This window comes from Marmota flaviventris, chromosome 3 (genome assembly GCF_047511675.1).
Source record: "Marmota flaviventris isolate mMarFla1 chromosome 3, mMarFla1.hap1, whole genome shotgun sequence".
NCBI lineage: Eukaryota > Metazoa > Chordata > Mammalia > Rodentia > Sciuridae > Marmota > Marmota flaviventris.
The window spans coordinates 137,364,433-137,383,664 of NC_092500.1; the positions used below are offsets into that span (position 1 = coordinate 137,364,433).

Sequence of the window (19,232 nt, forward strand, 5' to 3'; positions counted from 1 at the left end):
TGAGTATATCAACGTGTCATCAAATTGAGTTTAGTAATAACTCAGTTTTGTAATTATGGAGCAAATTTTTGAAGACCATGATCTTGATCCCTGTAATTGGTTGAATTCAGTTTTTATAAATTAAACTATAGGACAGTTAGGGTAATTACTGCTCAGCATTCCCTAAATAACGTAGGTAGGTCTGTAGAAGAAGAGCTAAAAACATCTGTTTATACTTTATTTTTTCTCAGTATTCAAGGATGGAAGATCAGACCCAAATGTTTTCTTAGTCTTATTGGAGTGTTTTGTGAAAAGGTCAGAGTTATAGAAGCATTTTGCCAAATTTGGAAGAACAAAGCTAGGGAGAGTGCAGGAGCAAACAACATTAAATTTTGAGCCAATGGGGGTTGTGTTTTAAGATTTTGAAAGATACATTCTGCATGGAATAAAATGTTTGGAACTGTTGGCCAGAGTGAATCAGTAATTTAATGTTTCCTGCAAAATTGATGAAGGTAACCTTGATGAGGCTTTTAATCCTATAGATTTTGATTGTTTTAGATGTTAGTCTTAGTCTCTCTTAAACACACACACACGCAAACACACACAGTTTTAAAGTTTTCCCCCAAATCCTTTATATTTCTTTACTCCTAATGTCACCCAAAGTGGTATGATAGACTGCAAACTATAGACTATAATCTTTTCATGATAGTTAGAATTTGGATTCTCAGCTGTGTGCCAACATCCCTTGCACTTAAGTGTGGCTAAGTTACTAGGTTCAATTGAACGTGAGCAGAAGTGGTTTATAACATTTCTAGTCCTAGCCTATAAGTGCTACTCACATGAACTTCTTGACATTCTCCACCTCCTTTGAATGATGGTGGCTGAGGCATCATTACCCTGAGTCTCTGAACAGCCACATGAAGAACAACTCCTTGATCCCACCTCCATCCCCAGTCCTAGTATGTTCTTTCTAGATCCTTATGTAAGAAAGACATGAACTCACTTTTGTTGTACTTGAGCCATTTTATTTGAGGAATTTAGACCACCCTGTTTAATATAGCAGAGAAGAAGTTATTTGGAGAAAGCCTTTATTATTGGGAAGGGAAATGATTGCTTTTTGACAAAAATGAGTTTGTTAGCGAGATTAGTCTCCTACATTGTCCTGGTATCAAAGTTTACCTAACTGCCCATCTGTAGGCCCAGCCTCACCACAGACGCTAAGACCAATAGGATAATATAAGAAACTTCAGGTTTAATGGTTTAATTGGCCACTTGGTCATTGTGGAAGTAACTAATCCTTGTGATTTATCTCTAGTCATATATCTAATCCTCTATTCTTAGATTTCTGCTTTATATTTCAGTGACCTTATGCCAGTTTTACAGAGACTAAATTTCTTCTCCTGTACCCAGGCTTCTCTAGATGTGATCTACTCATCGATTCTTTGAATAGTAGAGTTCAGCCAGTTTGCATGCTGCTGGTACCTCTGTGCATCACTGGTATTCCTGGCTAAGATCCAGAGTCTGGATCTTGTTCAGTACTATGCCAAGAAAATCATACACTGTATCTTGCTTACCTTTCCTATTCTAACTTTTCATTTCTTCTACTGCCGTCACCATCTTTGATAAAGCTCCTCCTGTAATCCTACCAAATTTGAGGTTCTTTCATGTTATATTCATGCTTTGTTTGTAGGGTTTTGTTTTTGTTTTTGTCCAACAACATACTGCTTTTTTCTATGTTAAAACTTCTGATATTCAAATTTGAAAGGTTGTACTCTTCTTCTTCATGGAAGGTTTTTCAGACCTTCCCTAATGTATAAGTTGACAGAATTCTTATTGGATGCTGTCCATTTGTTCTTTTCATTTAATTAGTCAAAACTTAGGAGGTTTTGTGAATTTCAGTAATTCTTTTGAGAAAGGTATTATGGAAACAAAAATTACTCTTAAGTTGTAGAAAGAATTGATAATGTTTAACTGAAGGAAAGAAACCCAAATATTATGTGGTTAGTAACATTGTAGTTATTTTAAAATTTTAAGTACAAAAAACTTCTTAAAGTCCAAATATGCAATTTTATATATTATAATGACTTAGGAGAAGTGCCTAGAATTGAGTTTTTCAAGCTTCAAGAATTAAGTGAAAGTTATTTTAAGATTTTTTTACCAGAATTCTTACTCTATTTAAATAATAAACATCTTATAACCCCCTTAAGCCTTCTTATTGTAACAGCTAAACTTAATCAGTAATCAACATTAATTTAAGGATGGCATATTCAGCCAACTTTTAAAAGATAAACACCTGTGCAACTTGACCCATAGAGGTAGCCAAGCAGACTTTGCTGAGTGGTTTGGCCTGCTGAGAACCGCAGTAAGTAGCTGTGTTACTGTACCATCTTCCTGGTAGCCCTGAGACGTAGGTAAGTAGCCTATTTACAAAAGGTTGGCTCACTGAGGCTTTGAGAAGCATATAGGTGTTCTTGCCAACCTACTCTTGGCCCAGAAAGCAGTTGGGCAGCCTCAGCCTGCTCTGAGCAGATTGTCCTCCAGATACCCCACATAGTTACCCACACAGGCCTCAGATCTGACAGGGACCTCATATGGACCCACTAGTGTGTCCCAGTCCTTTGTGCTGACAGGCAGCCTACTTCCCTACCAAGCATGATGCATCACATCTACTTGGACCCACCCAGGCATTCTTTCCCCTGTGTGATCACAGAAACTGATGAGCCTCCCACATCTATAGCTGGACACACAGCATCCAGAGCTGTCACTGAACCCACTCTGCCTCAGAGATTTGCAACCCAGCCTGTGGTGCAGTTCCACAATTCCTGCAGTGTAGGCCACTGAGATGCCCATAGACATTGTTGATTATAGCTGAAGAAGCTACACACTATACTAAAGCTCCCACTTGGAACCAAAGCCAATATAGCCTATTCAACCAGTACTTTAGGACATATCACCAGGAGAAAGTCTTTTACTATGAAAACTACCCTATAAAATTAGTAAAGGCAACTGATACACCAAATGTACAAAAAGCATGAAAAACCAAGATAACCTGCTGCCTCCAACAGAATACATTAATTCTCTAGGAACAGATCCCAGAGAAAAGGAAATTGACCAATTGCCTGAAAAAGAATTCAAAGTACTTATTTTAAGGAAGCTTATGAGATAAGAATGACAGACAATTCAACAAAATTGTGAAAACAATGAATTACATGAATGAGAAATTTAGTAAAGAGAGATCATAAAAAAAGAACAAACAAATCTTGGAGCAAAAGATTTCAGTAAGTGAAATTAAAAATACAGTTGAGGACCTCAACAACAGAATAGGTTAGACGGAAGAATTTCTGAACTTGAAGATAGTTCTTTCAAAATAACCCAGTTAGACAAAAAGAAAAGTTTAAAGTATGAAGAAAGCCTTTAAGACCTATGGGACAACATTAAGCAAACAAACTTTCACATTATGGGTGTTCCAGAAGGAGATGAAAAGAGAAGAGAAAGGCATAGAAAGCCTATTCAACCAAATAATTGCTGCAGACTTTCCAAATCTTGACAGATAGACAACCGTGTCTAGAAAGCTCCAAGGATTTTAAATTTAAATAGATCCTCTCCAAGTTATATCATAGTCAGACTGTTAGAAGCACAAAGCCAAAGAGAGAATTCTAAAAAGAGCAAGAAAAAAGCATCAACTAACATATAAGGAGATCCCTGTTAGATAAATAGCAAGGTTTGAGCAGAAACCTTATAGACCAGGAGAAAATGGGATTATGTGATCAAACTCCTGGGATTTGGTGATGGGGAAAAACCTGAAAACCAAGAATACTATATCCAGCAATGTCTTCAAAAATAACCTTTTCCTAGGGCAAGCAAAAACTGAGAGAATTTATCACAAGCTGACTAGCCCCCCCCCCTCCGCTACTTCACCCCTCACCCCATGCTTAAGATAATTAGTCAAGAGAAATAAAGGGGAAGGGTATCCAAATTCAAAAAGAGAGAGTCAAATTGTCACTGTTTGAAGATGACGTGGTCTTATATGTAGAAAAATCTTAAATGCTGCACCAAAAACTATTAGCATTAATAAACAAGTTTAGTGAAATTGTGAATGCAATATTAACACATAAAAATTAGTATTGTTGCGGTATGCCAGAAGTGAATTATCCAAAATAAAATCAAGAAAGCAGTTTATTTACAATAACTACCAAAAAAGAAAATAGAAATAAATTTAACCATAGTGTTAAAGGTATTTACAATGGAAACTATAATACCTCTGAAAGAAATTGAAGAAGATACATAGACAAAGGAAAGACATTCTGTGTTCATGGATTGGAGTAGTCAATACTATTAAAATGTCCATTCTATCAAAGCCATCTAGAGATTCAGTACAATCCCTACTAAAATAACTCTACCACTCTTCACAAAACAATAATAATAATTATTAAATTTGTATGGCGCCACAAAAGATTCCAAGTAGTCAAAAGCATTCTTGAGCAAAAAGAACAAAGCAAGAGGTATTACACTATTTGATTTCAAAATATACTACAAAGCTGTAATAATCAAAACAGCAAATTATTGTCATAAAAGCAGATGCATATATCAGCAGAACAGAACAGAAAGCCTAGAATCAACCTACACATTTATAGCCAACTGATTTTTAACAAAGATGCCAAGAACACACAGTGGAGAAAGGACAGTTTTTCATTTTTTCCAGTAAATGGTGGTGGAGAAAATAGGCCTCCACATGCAGAAGAGTGAAACTGGGCTCCTAATCTCTTTCCAGTTACAAAAACAACTCAAAATGGATTAAAGACTTAAATGTAAGACCTGAAATCATGAAACTACTAGAAAAAACAAGGGAAATGCTTTAGGACATTGGAATGGGCAAGGAGTTTTTAGACAAGACCCTAAAGCATAGGAAACAAAAGCAAAAATAGACAAATGGGTTATATATCACTAAAAAGCTTCACTCGGTAAAAGAAATAATTATCAGAGTGAAAGGACAACCTACAGGGGCTGGGGATGTGGCTCAAGCGGTGGCGCGCTCGCCTGGCGTGCGTGCGGCCCGGGTTCGATCCTCAGCACCACATACAAAGAAAGATGTTGTGTCCGCCGAAAACTAAAAAATAAATATTAAAAAAAATTCTCTCTCTCTCTCTCTCTCTCTCTTTAAAAAAAAAAAAAAAAAAAGGACAACCTACAGAATGGAAGAAAATATTTGTAAGCTATACATCTGATGAGAGGTTAGTATCCAGAATGTGTAAGAACTCCAAAAATTCAATACTAATCAAGTAACCCAATTAAAAATGGGTCATAGACTGATATAGACATTTCTCAGAAGATGTACAAATAGCTAAGAGGTGTATGAAAAGATGCTCAGTCTCACTAATCATCAGGGAAATACAAATCAAAACTACAGTGAGATAAAATTTCACACAGGTGAGAATGGCTATAATAAAAAAGATAAATAATGAATGCCGGTAAGGGTGCAGAGTGGGAATGCAAATTAGTACAGCAATTATGAAAATCAGCAGAGATGCCTCAAAAAAATTACAAATTGAACTACCATATGATCCAACAATTCCATTATGGGAGTATGTCAAAGAGATATCTGTACTGCTGTGCTATTGTTGCACTATTCAGAATAGACAAGAAATGCAAGCAACCTAAGGGCCAGCAACTGATGAGTGATACACATACAAAATAGAATACTATTTGACCATAAAAAGAAAGAAATTCTGTTGTTCGTAGCAACATACATGGAACTGGAGATCATTTAGTTTAAAGTTAGTCATGCACATAAAGACAAATAGTGCATGATCTCATCATGTCTAATCAAAAAAAATCTATCTCATAAATGCTGAATGTTTTCTCTGATATAAGGTGGTTGACTCATAGTGGGGTAGAGAGGGAGAGCATGGGAGGAATGGATGAATTCTAGATAGGGAAGAGGGGTGGGAGGGAAATGGAGGGGGCAGGGGATTAGCAAGGATGGTGGAATGTGATGGACATCATTATACAAAGTACATGTATGAAGACTTGATTTGGATGTCTACATACTTTATATACAAACAGAGATACAAAAATTGTGGTATATATGTGTATTAAGAATTGTAATGCAAAAAAAAAAAAAGAATAGCATTACCTTAGATTAGGTAGAGGGAAGTGAAAGGGGAAGGCAGGGGATGTGGGGATAAGAAAGATAGAATGAAACAGACATTATAACTTTATGTATGTATGTGACTGTATGACCAATATGATTCTACAATATGTATACTCAGAAAAATGAGAAATTATATCTCATTATGTATGTTATATCAAAGTATATAAGTACATTCTACTGTCATGTATAACTAATTAAAACAAATTAAAAAATTAATTTAAAAAAGCCAAAAAAAAAAAAAGTCTATCATAGAAGTGGAGAATCAAATAGTAGTTTCTAGAGCCTGGGAAAGATATGGGGGAAAGCAGTGGTGGAGAGAAGATTGTTTGTTTATGGTAAAGGGGTACAATTGGATAGGAGAAACAACATGTTCTTTAGTACAGTAAGATAACTATAGTTGACAGTGATTAATAGAATATCTCAAAGTAGCTAACGAGAGGTATTTGAATATTTTCAACACAAATAAGTGATAAATGCCTGAGGTGATAAATATGCCAGTTACTCTGATATAATCATTGCACATTGAATACATCTTTAAATGTTACACTCTACCCAATAATATATACAATTACTACGTCTCAAAAATGATAATATATCTTTAAAAAGATAGATATCCTTAAGCTATAATGTATTTCCTTTTTCATTAGATCTTTGTATTCTCTTTTGTTATCTCAGTCTAAATGCTTAATTTGATATTAGAAAACTTTCTTTTGGTTTTCCTTAACAGCCCAAACATTTCTTCTGATTGTCCATTTGACTATGATTTAGTATCCTTTGGGCGCTTATTACCCAGTGGCCAATTATTGTTTTATCCACAAGCATTCATTTATTCATGCAGTAAATATTTACCTAGCCTCTTACACATGTCAGGCACTGAATTAATCAGGGAGCTAAAAAAGTAAGAATTTCCTGTTTTTCTCAAAGAATTAATGCTTTAATAACAGAGATATATAGTAAACTCCCCCATTGTGAGTGGGGAGAAGGAATAAAAATGATGTAATAGGAATTTATAAGGGAAATAAGTAGAATTTATAAGGTAAAATATTGACTCTCAAGGAAAATGCATTGTTAGCATTTAAGATTAATCATAAGAAAGGTGGTCATTGAGTGTTGATCTGGGGCAATAGATTATAAAATAAAGAGGGTATGAAAACAGCAGAGTAAAAAGAGTATAAGAATCACATATTTCATTTGATATGGAGCAAAAATTCATCTCTTTGGCAATACCTGGGAAGGTATAAGTGCTCATGTTCAGAGAAATTGCAAACTAAACAGGGAACTGAAGTAGAACTAAAATATTACTCAGGATGACTGTAGTTCAATGACTATCCCAGCTTCTAGAGCTCATCCCGGGCACAGATGAAAATTAGGTTCATTCTTATTTTTAATCAACAGGTTTGGCTTAGACTTTGGTTAGCATCGCTTCATTTCATAAAGTTTAACAGAAAATAAACATTGAATGTATTGATAATTAGTAGAGGTCTACAGCAGAAAGAATAAAAATAAAAAAGCATTAAAGAGACCTGGGAAGTAACAACACAAAACTCTGGGTGGCTAGAAGAGCATGCATCACAATTCCAGAGAAACTCTTGAAAAGGTCTCAGGCACAGGTTGGCAGGGAAAAACCTAAATACTGAAATTGGGAAATAGAGAACTCAGAGGTGAAATTGGGAAACCAGATGCTCTTTTCCTGTTCCAAGAACAGGACAAGCAACACCCAAATCCCTGGCCTGAGAGTATTTGGTTACCTCAAACTTGGCACAGGATTGGTTCCAGAGACCGATGGGAAAGCATGAATTCAAGACATAAAGGATTACATTCAATCTCTTAAAAATTTTAACTAGAACAGATTTTTAAATTGATATTTTAATAAGGTATAGATAACCTCCATGATATGATATGATACTTATTACCTAACAAAACTTGTGTTACTAGTCTTTTCTGAATTGAAGAGCTTGGTTAATAGGTTTGGTAATAATACTAAAACCATCCAAACAAAGCTAGGACTATATGCAGACAAAATATTTCACCTTTTAATACCATTTTGGAAAAGGCATATCCAAAAAATATGGAAATCAGAAACTTTGTGTAATGTTTACTTTAGAGAAATGATTTCTTTGAAGCTAAGTTAGCTCAGTTTTCAATTATCTATTCTCTTACCCTTCAGTTTTTCTTATTAGCCAGTATAAGACTAAGGGTTTTCTCTTTAATATTTCTTAACATTTTAAAGGCTGTCACTTCAACTTCTCAAATATGTATTTTTCAGTTTGACTGTTAATCTACAGAAATTAAGATTTTTTTCTCAAATTACTGTGACTTCTATATACCCTCTCAGTCACTTTATCCCTTCAGTTCATAAATAACATGGCCCATATGTTACCACTTTTGAAAGACTCATTTTTAAGTGCATAATATTGAACTGATAATAATGATTTTCCCTTTAGCAATTAATGTTTTAACAACTAATAAATATAAATCAGGCTTTTGAGCTTTCAGATTGGCTTTTATGCTTTACGCTTATTGGTGGATTTTTACTATTTTGGAAATTTTGATACAAAAAGTATCATTTACTGAAAAATAAATATTAATGAAAGATTATTTAGGTTAATTTTAAGCTTTAGAAATTAATTTTAAAGGATAAATGATTTAAATAAGCAAAAAGTGGAATTTAAAATAAAGTGGATTAGCTAGCAAATACAGGTATATTTGTATTAACCTATTCCTTGTAATATGAGACAAGAAATCACATGCCATTGTGATCCAGGGAAATGGCTGTATTTGTTTTTTAAAAAGTTCAGAATATTAACATGATATAAGGTCATTGTAATTTATAGGCAAGCAGAACTGACAAAAGAATTAGTAAACTGATTTGATATTTCCTCCTTTATTTGTTGATGAGTGTTTCTGAATGTTCATAATAGTGATGTTAAAACTTCAGAGGGTTGAAATTTTTTTTTTAAACTTTGAGAGGTTCTAAAGTAAAGCTAAATCTCTTAAAGGTCTGGATTCCTTCTGACATTTCGGTAATGAACTGGCCTGCAGCTTCCCTTTCCTCAGAGATTCTATTATATCAGATATTCTCAGCAGAACTTCATGAGCTACTCTATGATAATTTACTATATACTGTGAAGTTTTACTTGGTCAGAACTTTATTACAGTAAAAAATTATTAAATTCTTCATCTTGTGCCATTATATCATAGTCTGTAGATAAACTACAGACAAGTAAGCATGTAAATTCAAAATGGTTGAAATTAGTTAGGCATATGTAGGCAGAACAAGCTTATTTATTTACATTTGTTTCTAAAACAGTTTTAGATTAAGTAATCTTCCAATTGATTAATTGTTTTATAATTAATTCATCTGTATATAATAAACTCATACCAAGTATTTGTTGAAAGAATGAATGATTATATATTAGCTTATTAGTTGATGTTAAATATTCATCTTGGAAAGTATACTAATTTATTTATTAGTTAATAAAAGGAGACCAGGTAGACACCAATTCCTGATAATTCTCAAAATCAATAGCAAACATTACTTTTATTAGTGGTTCATTAGAAGCATCCTCCTCAGCCCTGTGAAGATCAGAAGTTCAAGGCCAGCTTGTGTAGTAAACAGGACCCTATCTCAAAAAAAAAAAAAAAAAAAAGTACTTTGTTATAGAATCATTCTCCTCAGAACAAATCAAGAATGGTTAATATTATTATATTTTCCAAAATCATTGTACATGCCTATACTTCTGATAACTAAGACAATGAAAATAAGGAATTACAGAAAGGAGAAGCTACAACTGTCACCATTTTGAAAGAATTTATTATCATGTACTTAGACAAAATTTAAAAAGTCATTCAAATTAATGAGACACTTTACTAAGATAGTTGGACACTAAGCAAATACATTAAAGTTCCCAGCTTTCCCACACATCAAAAATAACCAGTTGAATATATAATAGAAATAAAAGTTCTCATTCTCAATTTAGATTACTCAGAAATTATAGAAAACTACAAAACTTTAAAAAATTTTTTTTTCGTTGTTGACAGACCTTTATTTTATTTACTTATTTATATGTGGTGCTGAGAATCGAACCCAGTGCTTCACACATGCTAGGCAAGCGCTCTACCACTGAGCTAGAACCCCAAAACTACAAAACTTTACTGGAAGTTATAGTTGAAGAACTGAATAAATTCTATTTCTATTGCCAGGTTGGAAAAATAATATTGTGAGACTTTCATGTTTCCCTAAATAAAACCAAAATTTGGTGTCAATCCAAACAATACTAGTAGGAATTTAAAAGTGTAACTTGACAAAGTGATTTTGAAGTTCACTAACATTTTTTAAAGCATACTTAGAAAATATAGTAATTAAAAAAGTATTCCATTAGAGTAGAAAGACACAAATAAGTCAGTGGAAGAGAATAGAAAATTTTAAACCCAATCCAAAGATTGATGTCCTCTTCTGCATTCTTCCCATCTCATTCTCAGATAACCTGATGAGTCCAGTTATCCTCAGTTGTTGGCAATTAGACTTTTCTGAAATTAGGCCAGTTTAGTGGGATTGCAATAATTGTTCTTCACTTTTTTGCCAGTCCATATTTCATTTGAGTGGTACCAATATTTATTAGATTGTGTGATTATACTAAACTGAGACAAGGCAATGGAAGAAGCAACAAGCTGGTGGTATCAAAGCTTTTTAAAGCACCTATACTCTAGTTTTCTCTTTAATTCATAAATCATATTCTTCTCTTTTAGGGTGCATGTGTGAGCCCATGGGTGTGTACACACACAAACATATGCATATATTTGGGGGTATTTGGACACAAAACATTCCCATACTTCTCCCCAACCCTTCTTTTAAGATGAGACCTGTGGGCACCACCTAATGCTGTTATCAAAAGTGATGAGCAAGGCAACAAGGGGTGAAATTCATGCAGTGAAGTATTAATGATAACCATTAACACTACTTGGTAAGATTTGTTCTCATACCCTTATTTCAGTGGTTAAAAATGCAAATATCACAGGCTGTTAAAGTAAAACTGTAGGAAAATAGTAATAAGCGCTTGAACAAAGGTGGTGACAATGGGTGGATGTAAGAAATTAAAGGGGAGCTATAGGCTTTGTTAATTGTTAGCAGAGGTAAAGGAGAAGGAGTTGTAAGCATTAGCTCATAAAATGTGGATCGAGTTCCCAGCTACAGTGGTCAAGCAGGTTTAGCATGCTGGGACAATTAATAGACTATGCTTAAGGAAGGAAAATTTGATGAGAAAACAGGCACCATAGACACTAATGGCAGCACGAGGTAGAGGCAGAAATCACAGATCAAGTCATATTAAGTTGAGGCAAATATAAAGTTTATAAGCAAAATTGTGATTCATTACATTCATCTGAGGCTTCAAGTTGTGGTACAAAAACAGTGGGAGTTCAGTCAGTGGCCAACCATGAAATTCACTGGAGATAAATCATGATTGATTTGGGTTACTAATAAGCCCAGGGAAATAGTCTAGTAAGAAAAAAGCAAAATAGGCGCAGAATAATGTGTTCAGTAGGCTTTAAAAGTGTCAAGAACCGAGAACTGGGTTGGAAAAATATGCATTAATATTTGTTTATATGAGCACGGAATACGTGAATTTGCCTCGAAACTGGTTCCATAAGTTGCACATAGGAAGAAAAATTAACTGGAAAAAAGACAGGAATAAAGGAGGTTGTTTTACTGCCAAAAAAAAAAAAAAAAAAGCAGGGGGCTGGAAATATAGCTCAGTTGGTAGAGAGTGCTTGCCTCACATGCACAAGGCCCTGGGTTCGATTCCCAGCACCACCAAAAAAAGCAGACTGATCACAGGCAAGATTTGTTTTCCAGCTCTTAGAGGAAGAAAGCCCTGGAATATGTGTATACAAGGTTACTAAGCTGGTAACTTAGCACTAGTAAGGGAGATTATTGTTCATAATTATCATTAGGTTGTTTAGTGTATCATGTTTTACTTGAGGCAGAGCCAAAACAATTTCCTAGTATCTATGGATTGCTTGAGCAGTTGTTATTAATATAATACTGAGCCCTTTTGTCTTTGGTATGGGTTGCTTTATCTTCGAGATACCATTTTCTTTTCTTATTGCTCCACTTAAGAATTTTCCAAAACCTTTTGTTTTCTGTTAGATTAAATCCAGTGCTTTAGCCTGGGGTTCAGAAATCATTATTAACTGGCCATATCTTCCCTTTACTTCTTCATGAATGTAAATCCTCTATTCCAGGGAAGACCATCATCATCTTTCAAATGTGCTGGATAAACTTGCAGGGTACATCTCTCTTCAAAATACATAAAACTTGTATTTTCTTCTTAAGGAAAACTTCTTTTTAACATCAACCTATAGTACTTTTCTTCTATTTACTTTCATTTGACGACTTATTTACTTTCTCCATGTTTGTATCTTTTCTTTTTCCAACTAGTATTGTGTTACTCTACATAGATTGTAAACACGTTAAAGTCAGACACCCCTTATTCCTTTTCGTGTACATACCATCAAAAAATGGGGAATGGGACTAGGGATGTAGCTCAGAATCCTTGACCAATGTCATGTACAAGGCCCTGGGTTCTATCCCCAGTACTGCAAAAAAAGGAAAGAAAAAGTAGGGAGTGAAATTTTCTTTCTTTTAGTGTTTATTTAATTATTTGTGTAATGTTTTGAAATGTCATCATCTTCAAAATGGTGGAAAACATCATTTGTCTGACTTTTCATTTAATAAAGTGTTACTTAGAAATAAAAAAGTAGTCTCTTTGTTGAAAATGCTTTTGGATAGCTTGTTTTGGTTTCCCAAAGGATGAGATACTTAAATAACTTTAATATTTTGTACATAATTTGCTTTAAGACTCAATAGGCAAAAAATAGAGACAATAAAGATAATAAACTTGCCATCCTAAATAAGAAGTTTTTCTAATATAAATTAGTTTTATGAAATATGTGAAAATTTACATATTGTTGGTGAGCCCATAAATAACTATAAACTCCTTTAGGATGTATAAAAAGGTCTTGCCTAACCAATTCTACTCATAGGAATTAATCCCAAGGAACTACTTGTGGATATTTCTAAATATTTTCAAGCCTGATTTGAGGCGGGGCTTGGAGTTCCGGGAATTGAACTAAAGGGTACTCGACTCACATCCCCTATTTTATATTTTATTTAGAGACAGGTCTCACTGAGTTGCTTAGCATCTTGCTATTGCTGAAACTGGCTTTGAACTTGTGATCCTCCTGCCTCAGCCTCCTGTGCTGCTGGGATTACAGGCGTATGCCACCTCGCCTGGCAAGCTGATTATTATACCATTGTTTTATAATAGTAAAAAGCTAAAAATCATCTGAATATTTAGCCACAATGAATTGTTTATTATTACTTATAAAATCTTACCATGAAATATTATAGTTTTTCAAAATAGTCTTCTACTTTAATAGTGACATAGGATAATGGTCCTAATAGTAAAAAAGACTATAGATTACTAAACTCTGTATGTAGTATAATCCCATTTTTGTCAAAAAAGAAAGCAAAATAATTATATCTATTGATTTTTAAATTCAAAAATCTTCCAATTATATGCAGTAGCTACTAGAATATCCTAATGTCATAAGAAAGTGGCCCTGATATATTTAATGGAGTTCTGATTATTGAATAGCATAAATAGTTTAATTCCATTTCTTTTGCCAAAAATGATACGATATATCTATAAATATTTAAAAATGCTTCTACATTGTATAGACATTAATTTTATAATCAGGAAATCCTTCTATTAAAAAATTAATTTCCTATATTTAGTTCAGAAAGAAAATAAATAACAATGGAAAATTGTCTATAAGGAAATGAACAAAAACAGGACCCTCCCCCCCACACCATCTTCTAATTCTGTTCAACTTGACTCTAGGCAAAATTCAGAATGACTCTTGGTGGTTAATATACCATAATGATCTAGAGTTAGTAATTCCAACTTTAATTGAAACATTACTTCTGTATGATTACCTTAGTGATAGTCATGAGCAGCATATCAGGCTTTAGTTTCTCCTTTTAGAAAATTAATGGACTTAAATGAATTGACTTCTAATCAAATAAAGAAGTATATAGAGAGTACATGGTAAGCATTCAGCAAGTGTTGGTGTTTCCTCTAAAGGTACCACTGGCTCTGTAATTTAATGTTCTCTACAACCAAAACTTAAGATATAAACCACTCAAAAAATAATAAATCTTTGAAGTGCCTATTCAGAAATCTTCAAGTCTTTAATGACATTCAAAGTAGAATCTTTTGATTCATTTTATTCATGTAAATTACTTATTTATAAAATGATGAAGGTTCTCCAGAATACCAAATATTTTCACACTTTTTCTTTACTTGATTAATTTACTATTAACATAATTAAAGATATTTATCTTCTAAAAGGAGAAGTTGTTTCACACATTCAAAATTTATTTGCTTTATTAACTTTAGGTTGCTGTTGGCAGAACAGATATTGAAGACTTAGACCTCTACGCTACATCTAGGGAAAGGCGATTTCGTTTGTTTGCATCTATAGAATGTGAAGGGCAGTTATTCATGACTCCGTATGATTTTATTTTGGCTGTTACGACAGATGAGCCCAAATGTAAGTATATTTTAAGATTATCTTAATCATGTTAGATTATATTGTTATCTCTACTTTGTAAAAGTATGCAGCAGTATATGCTTTTTAGAATAACTAGAAAAATAGTATAGTATTTCAAGACATATGCTATACAATGTTACCATAATATTTCTTATAAACCCTTATCTATTTTCTTTTATCACAAATTATCAATTGTTTCCTCTTCCTTGTACATTAAAATTCAACACCAACTTACTTTTGATATTCTTTATAATAGGCCCTGCATACTCATACTTTTATCTAATCTGAACAGATTAATCTCTTTTGCACTTGTCATTGCTCCTGCAATATAAATGTAGGTTAATTTTTTCTCACATTTCCATGTGTTAGTGGTTCTCAAACCTTTTGGCATTATGCACATTCTTGCAAATTTCTTGATACCTAATTTAATAACAGATAACTGGATTCTCATATGTGTTTTTGTTTTCAACCTATTGGAATATATATTTTATTCATATAAATTACTTATTTATAAATTGATATAAAATTTCTCCAGAAGACCAAATATTTTCACACTTTTTCATTTACTTGATTAATTCATGTAAGTATATGAAGGATATCCACCTCACTGATAATGGGAGTGGGTATTTTCATATCTTTTTCTGATAATTGTAAATATTCTTTGATACTGTCTCACAGCATGGCTAGTGGTAGTTCAAGCTTCAAAAGCCTCCAAAGATAGTGATGAAAGAGTAATGACTGGCTTCACTGAATGAGGTTTGAAGAGAAAAATTATGATTTCAGTTTAGACATAATGTGTTTAAGATATGTTGAACATATGAAAGATAAGACAAGTGGATCTGTCTCAATTCATTTAAGTTGACTAAAAGAAAAATCAGAAGTGTTTAGAATCATAGAAGCCAAAGAAAATGGCCAGAATGATCAAATAAGTAGAATACTATTGAGAAGTTAAATAGTACATCTAGTGGATGTACTATAGTGAAGATTATTGATGATTTTTTTAAAGTGATGTTTTAGTGGACTGATTAGGGCAGAGACCAGATTGTAGGGCTGCATAGCAGATGAAGAAGTGAATATAGTGAATGTAAACAACTCTTTGGAGATATTTACAAAAAAAGAAAGGAAATGTGGCTGGAGTGGAATTTAAGGTAGAGGCTGTTAGAGTCCTGCAGCCGGACTGTGGCAAGAGGCTTGATCTTGGAAGATTTTAGCCTATAATAAATATATTTTTAAATGAGATTTTGACCATTGACTGAGGGAGTAGCATGTAAAGGAGAGGAAACTATGTGAACAAAAATATAAAATCAAGAGGGTATTGGTATACTTATAGCAGCCCCTTTGGGAATATATAGGGCAGTAATAATAGAAAAGGCTGGAAAATTAAAAAGGGCTCCTTTAAAAAATAATTTGAAGGCTATGATAATTATATCCCCCTTATTAAATTGATTTTGTATAATATGGATTTTTAAGTGTTTATTATTAAGTAGTCTGTATTAACTTTATTAACTGCAAGTAATAATAACCTCAGAAGAATTTTTGGAGATTGAAAAACTGCTTAGTGTAGTGCTTGACACAGTGAGAATTTAGTGAATATTGATACAGCCATCATAATCATCATCATCACTTGAGTTCATAACCAGAATTTTTTAAAAATTTGTTTGAAAACTAGAAAATTTCTTGTTTAGAAATTCCTCTTTAAAATTTAGACCTTAACAGGTGAATTTCATATTTAGAACTACAATTAGTAATTGATTACTTTTATACATCAAAAATTATTAATTTAGATTTTTTTTTCTTTTTTCTTTTTCTTTTTTTTTTTTTTTTAGTTGTAGGGACACAATATCCCCATTTTTTATTTGTTTATTTTTAGGTGGTGCTGAGGATCAAACTCAGGGCCTCACGTGAGCTACAACCCCAGCCCTTAATTTAGATTTTTTAAAATGTATTGTTTTAAAAATATTTCATACATATAATATTAAAATATAAAGAACATAAACTATAGCTTAAGAAATAAAATATTTCCAATAGAATTTAAGTCTTTTCTCTCCACCTAAGTTATATTTACATATGTAGTAATTTCATATGAGACAAATGAATTTAGAAAGTCAGAAAATCCTTTGAAGAACAGCCTTAATGGCTCTTTAACCTTTTTACTTTTACAAAAGCTAATAATATTGAACATGGAACATTTCCAGCAGAATGAATATATCTTTTGTGAATAATTTACTGTGGTAATCTCATAAACCCTACAAAACTCAAGAGTATGTCTAACTTCCTCTTTTGATAAATAGCTTATGAACATTGCATAAGAACATGTGCATGTACTTTTGCACCATTCATTTTTCTTCCTTTGTTTTATGGGTATATTTTAAGAGCAACAGAATCATAAATATTATCATAAATCATAAATCTGTTCTTTTTTCATTGTTAAAAAGTAAAGTGGCATTATTAAATGAATATATAGTCTTATGGTTAATGTTATTGCTAAATTATAATTTACAGCCTGTGATTTTAATCATTTGATTACATGTTTTTATACACTCTCTTTGGTAAAGGAAGAATGTTATTATGACATAGAAATCTATCTCCATGAAAATTATTTTGTCAAAGTTTAGAAGCTTATTTCTTCTCTTTGGTCTTAAAATGAGTTGTTATATTGCCTTAAAAAGAGTTGCATAGCAAAAGAAAAGTACCTTTCTTGTAATTTTTAATTTGCTGTATTGTTGATTATACATTGCTCCATTCAATATAGAAACAATGATTGGTTGTCATCAGTGTAATAAAGCTAAAATAATATATACCAGTTTTCTTAATGCAGCTGTTATAAGACTTACTCAATTTGGAAATAATTCTTAGGCAGGCATTACATATTTATAATGTTCAAATATGAACAAAAACAACAAAAAAACCCAACAATACTGATTGAACATAAGTTTTATAATGCTTGCAATTTTCAGGGGTGTGAAGAGGAAATAGAAAAAGAAAGTGATCCCAAATGTTTTATTCAACTACAATACTAGTGTTCCAAGATGTTTCTTAAGTAGCTGTAGCGAAGAAGAATGAAAAAACACAATAAGAGTTTCCCTCTTACTTTACCTGCTCTGTCATCTCTTTTTCTCTTTCCCCATATCCTTCTTTGTCCTAGAGAGATCTTATCTATGAATTATTTTCAGGAATATTAATATATCTTATTCCTATATGAATATTTTATGAATATTATTATTTGTGCTTTTAATCTCATAACATGTTTAATATGGAATAAATTCACTTTCTTATAAATCCAGGAATCCATCACCCTGCCACCTCCCTTTCCCTCCCACCCCTCAGCCCTATCTAGAGTTCATCTATTTCTCCCATGCTCCCCCTCCCTATCCTATTATGAATCAGCCTCCTTATATCAGAGAAAACATTTGGCATTTGTTTTTTGGGGATTGGCTAACTTCACTTAGCATTATCTTCTCCAACGCCAACCATTTGCCTGCAAATGCCATGATTTTATTCTCTTTTATTGCTGAATAAAATTCCATTGTGTATATATGCCACATTTTTTTTATTCATTCATCTACTGAAAGGCATCTAGGTTGGTTCCACAGTTTAGCTATTGTGAATTGTGCTGCTATAAACATTGATGTGGCTGTGTCCCTGTAGTATGTTTATTTTAAGTCCTTTGGGTATAACCCGAGGAGAAGGATAGCTGGGTCAAATGGTGGTTCCATTCTTAGATTTCCAAGGAATCTCCATACTACTTTCCATATTGGCTGCACCAATTTGCAGTCCCACCAGCAGTGTATGAGTGTACCTTTTTCCCCACATCCTCGCCAACACTTGTTGTTGTTTGTCTTCATAATAGCTGCCATTCTGACTGGAGTGAGATGATTTCTTAGAGTAGTTTTGATTTGCATTTCTCTAATTGCTAGAGATGTGTATGAACACACGAATTGGTATCAACATACTTTATATACAACCAGAGACATGAAAAATTGTGCTATATATGTGTAATAAGAATAGTAATGCATTCCGCTGTAATTTATTTGTTTTAATCAATAAAAAATAACATATTCAGGAATCACCAAACTAAAACAATCTCGTTATGGAAAAATATTTCCTATTCTACTGATAATATTTATTATGAACAGTTTGTAGTACATGAAACAGATAAGATCATACCTTAAATTCAGATCTTGAGATTTAAAAATCCTTGCTTTTTGGACATAGAAGCCTGGCTTTGAGTTATGCTTATAGATGGCTACTGAATATGGATATACATTACATGGAGTATTTATTATCTAATTATTTTATATTTATTTTAGTTGCTAAAACATGGAAGTCGCTATCCAAACAGGTAAGTTAAAGCTCTTGGTATACATATGCATGCATATTCATATACACAAGCATACAAACACACATACACACACATGTATTTATATGTATTTTTAAAATTAAAATCACATCATGGTACTCTTTTTTTTTTTTTTTAATCCTCCAT

General features: G+C 32.9%; 1 protein-coding gene across 8 annotated transcripts in view; it reads left to right on the plus strand.

Moving 5' to 3' along the window:
* Micu3 (mitochondrial calcium uptake family member 3) overlaps positions 1 to 19,232 on the plus strand; it is a 114,136-nt gene that overhangs the window by 25,039 nt on the left and 69,865 nt on the right. For 7 of the 8 annotated variants that reach the window (XM_071610418.1, XM_071610417.1, XM_027954712.3 and 4 more), the window contains exons 2-3: positions 14,593 to 14,746; positions 19,057 to 19,088. In XM_071610418.1, coding sequence (XP_071466519.1) covers positions 14,593 to 14,746; positions 19,057 to 19,088 — 186 coding nt within the window. Of the gene's footprint in view, positions 1 to 14,592; positions 14,747 to 19,056; positions 19,089 to 19,232 lie in introns of those variants that run through there. The other variant, XM_071610423.1, reaches the window with a different exon arrangement.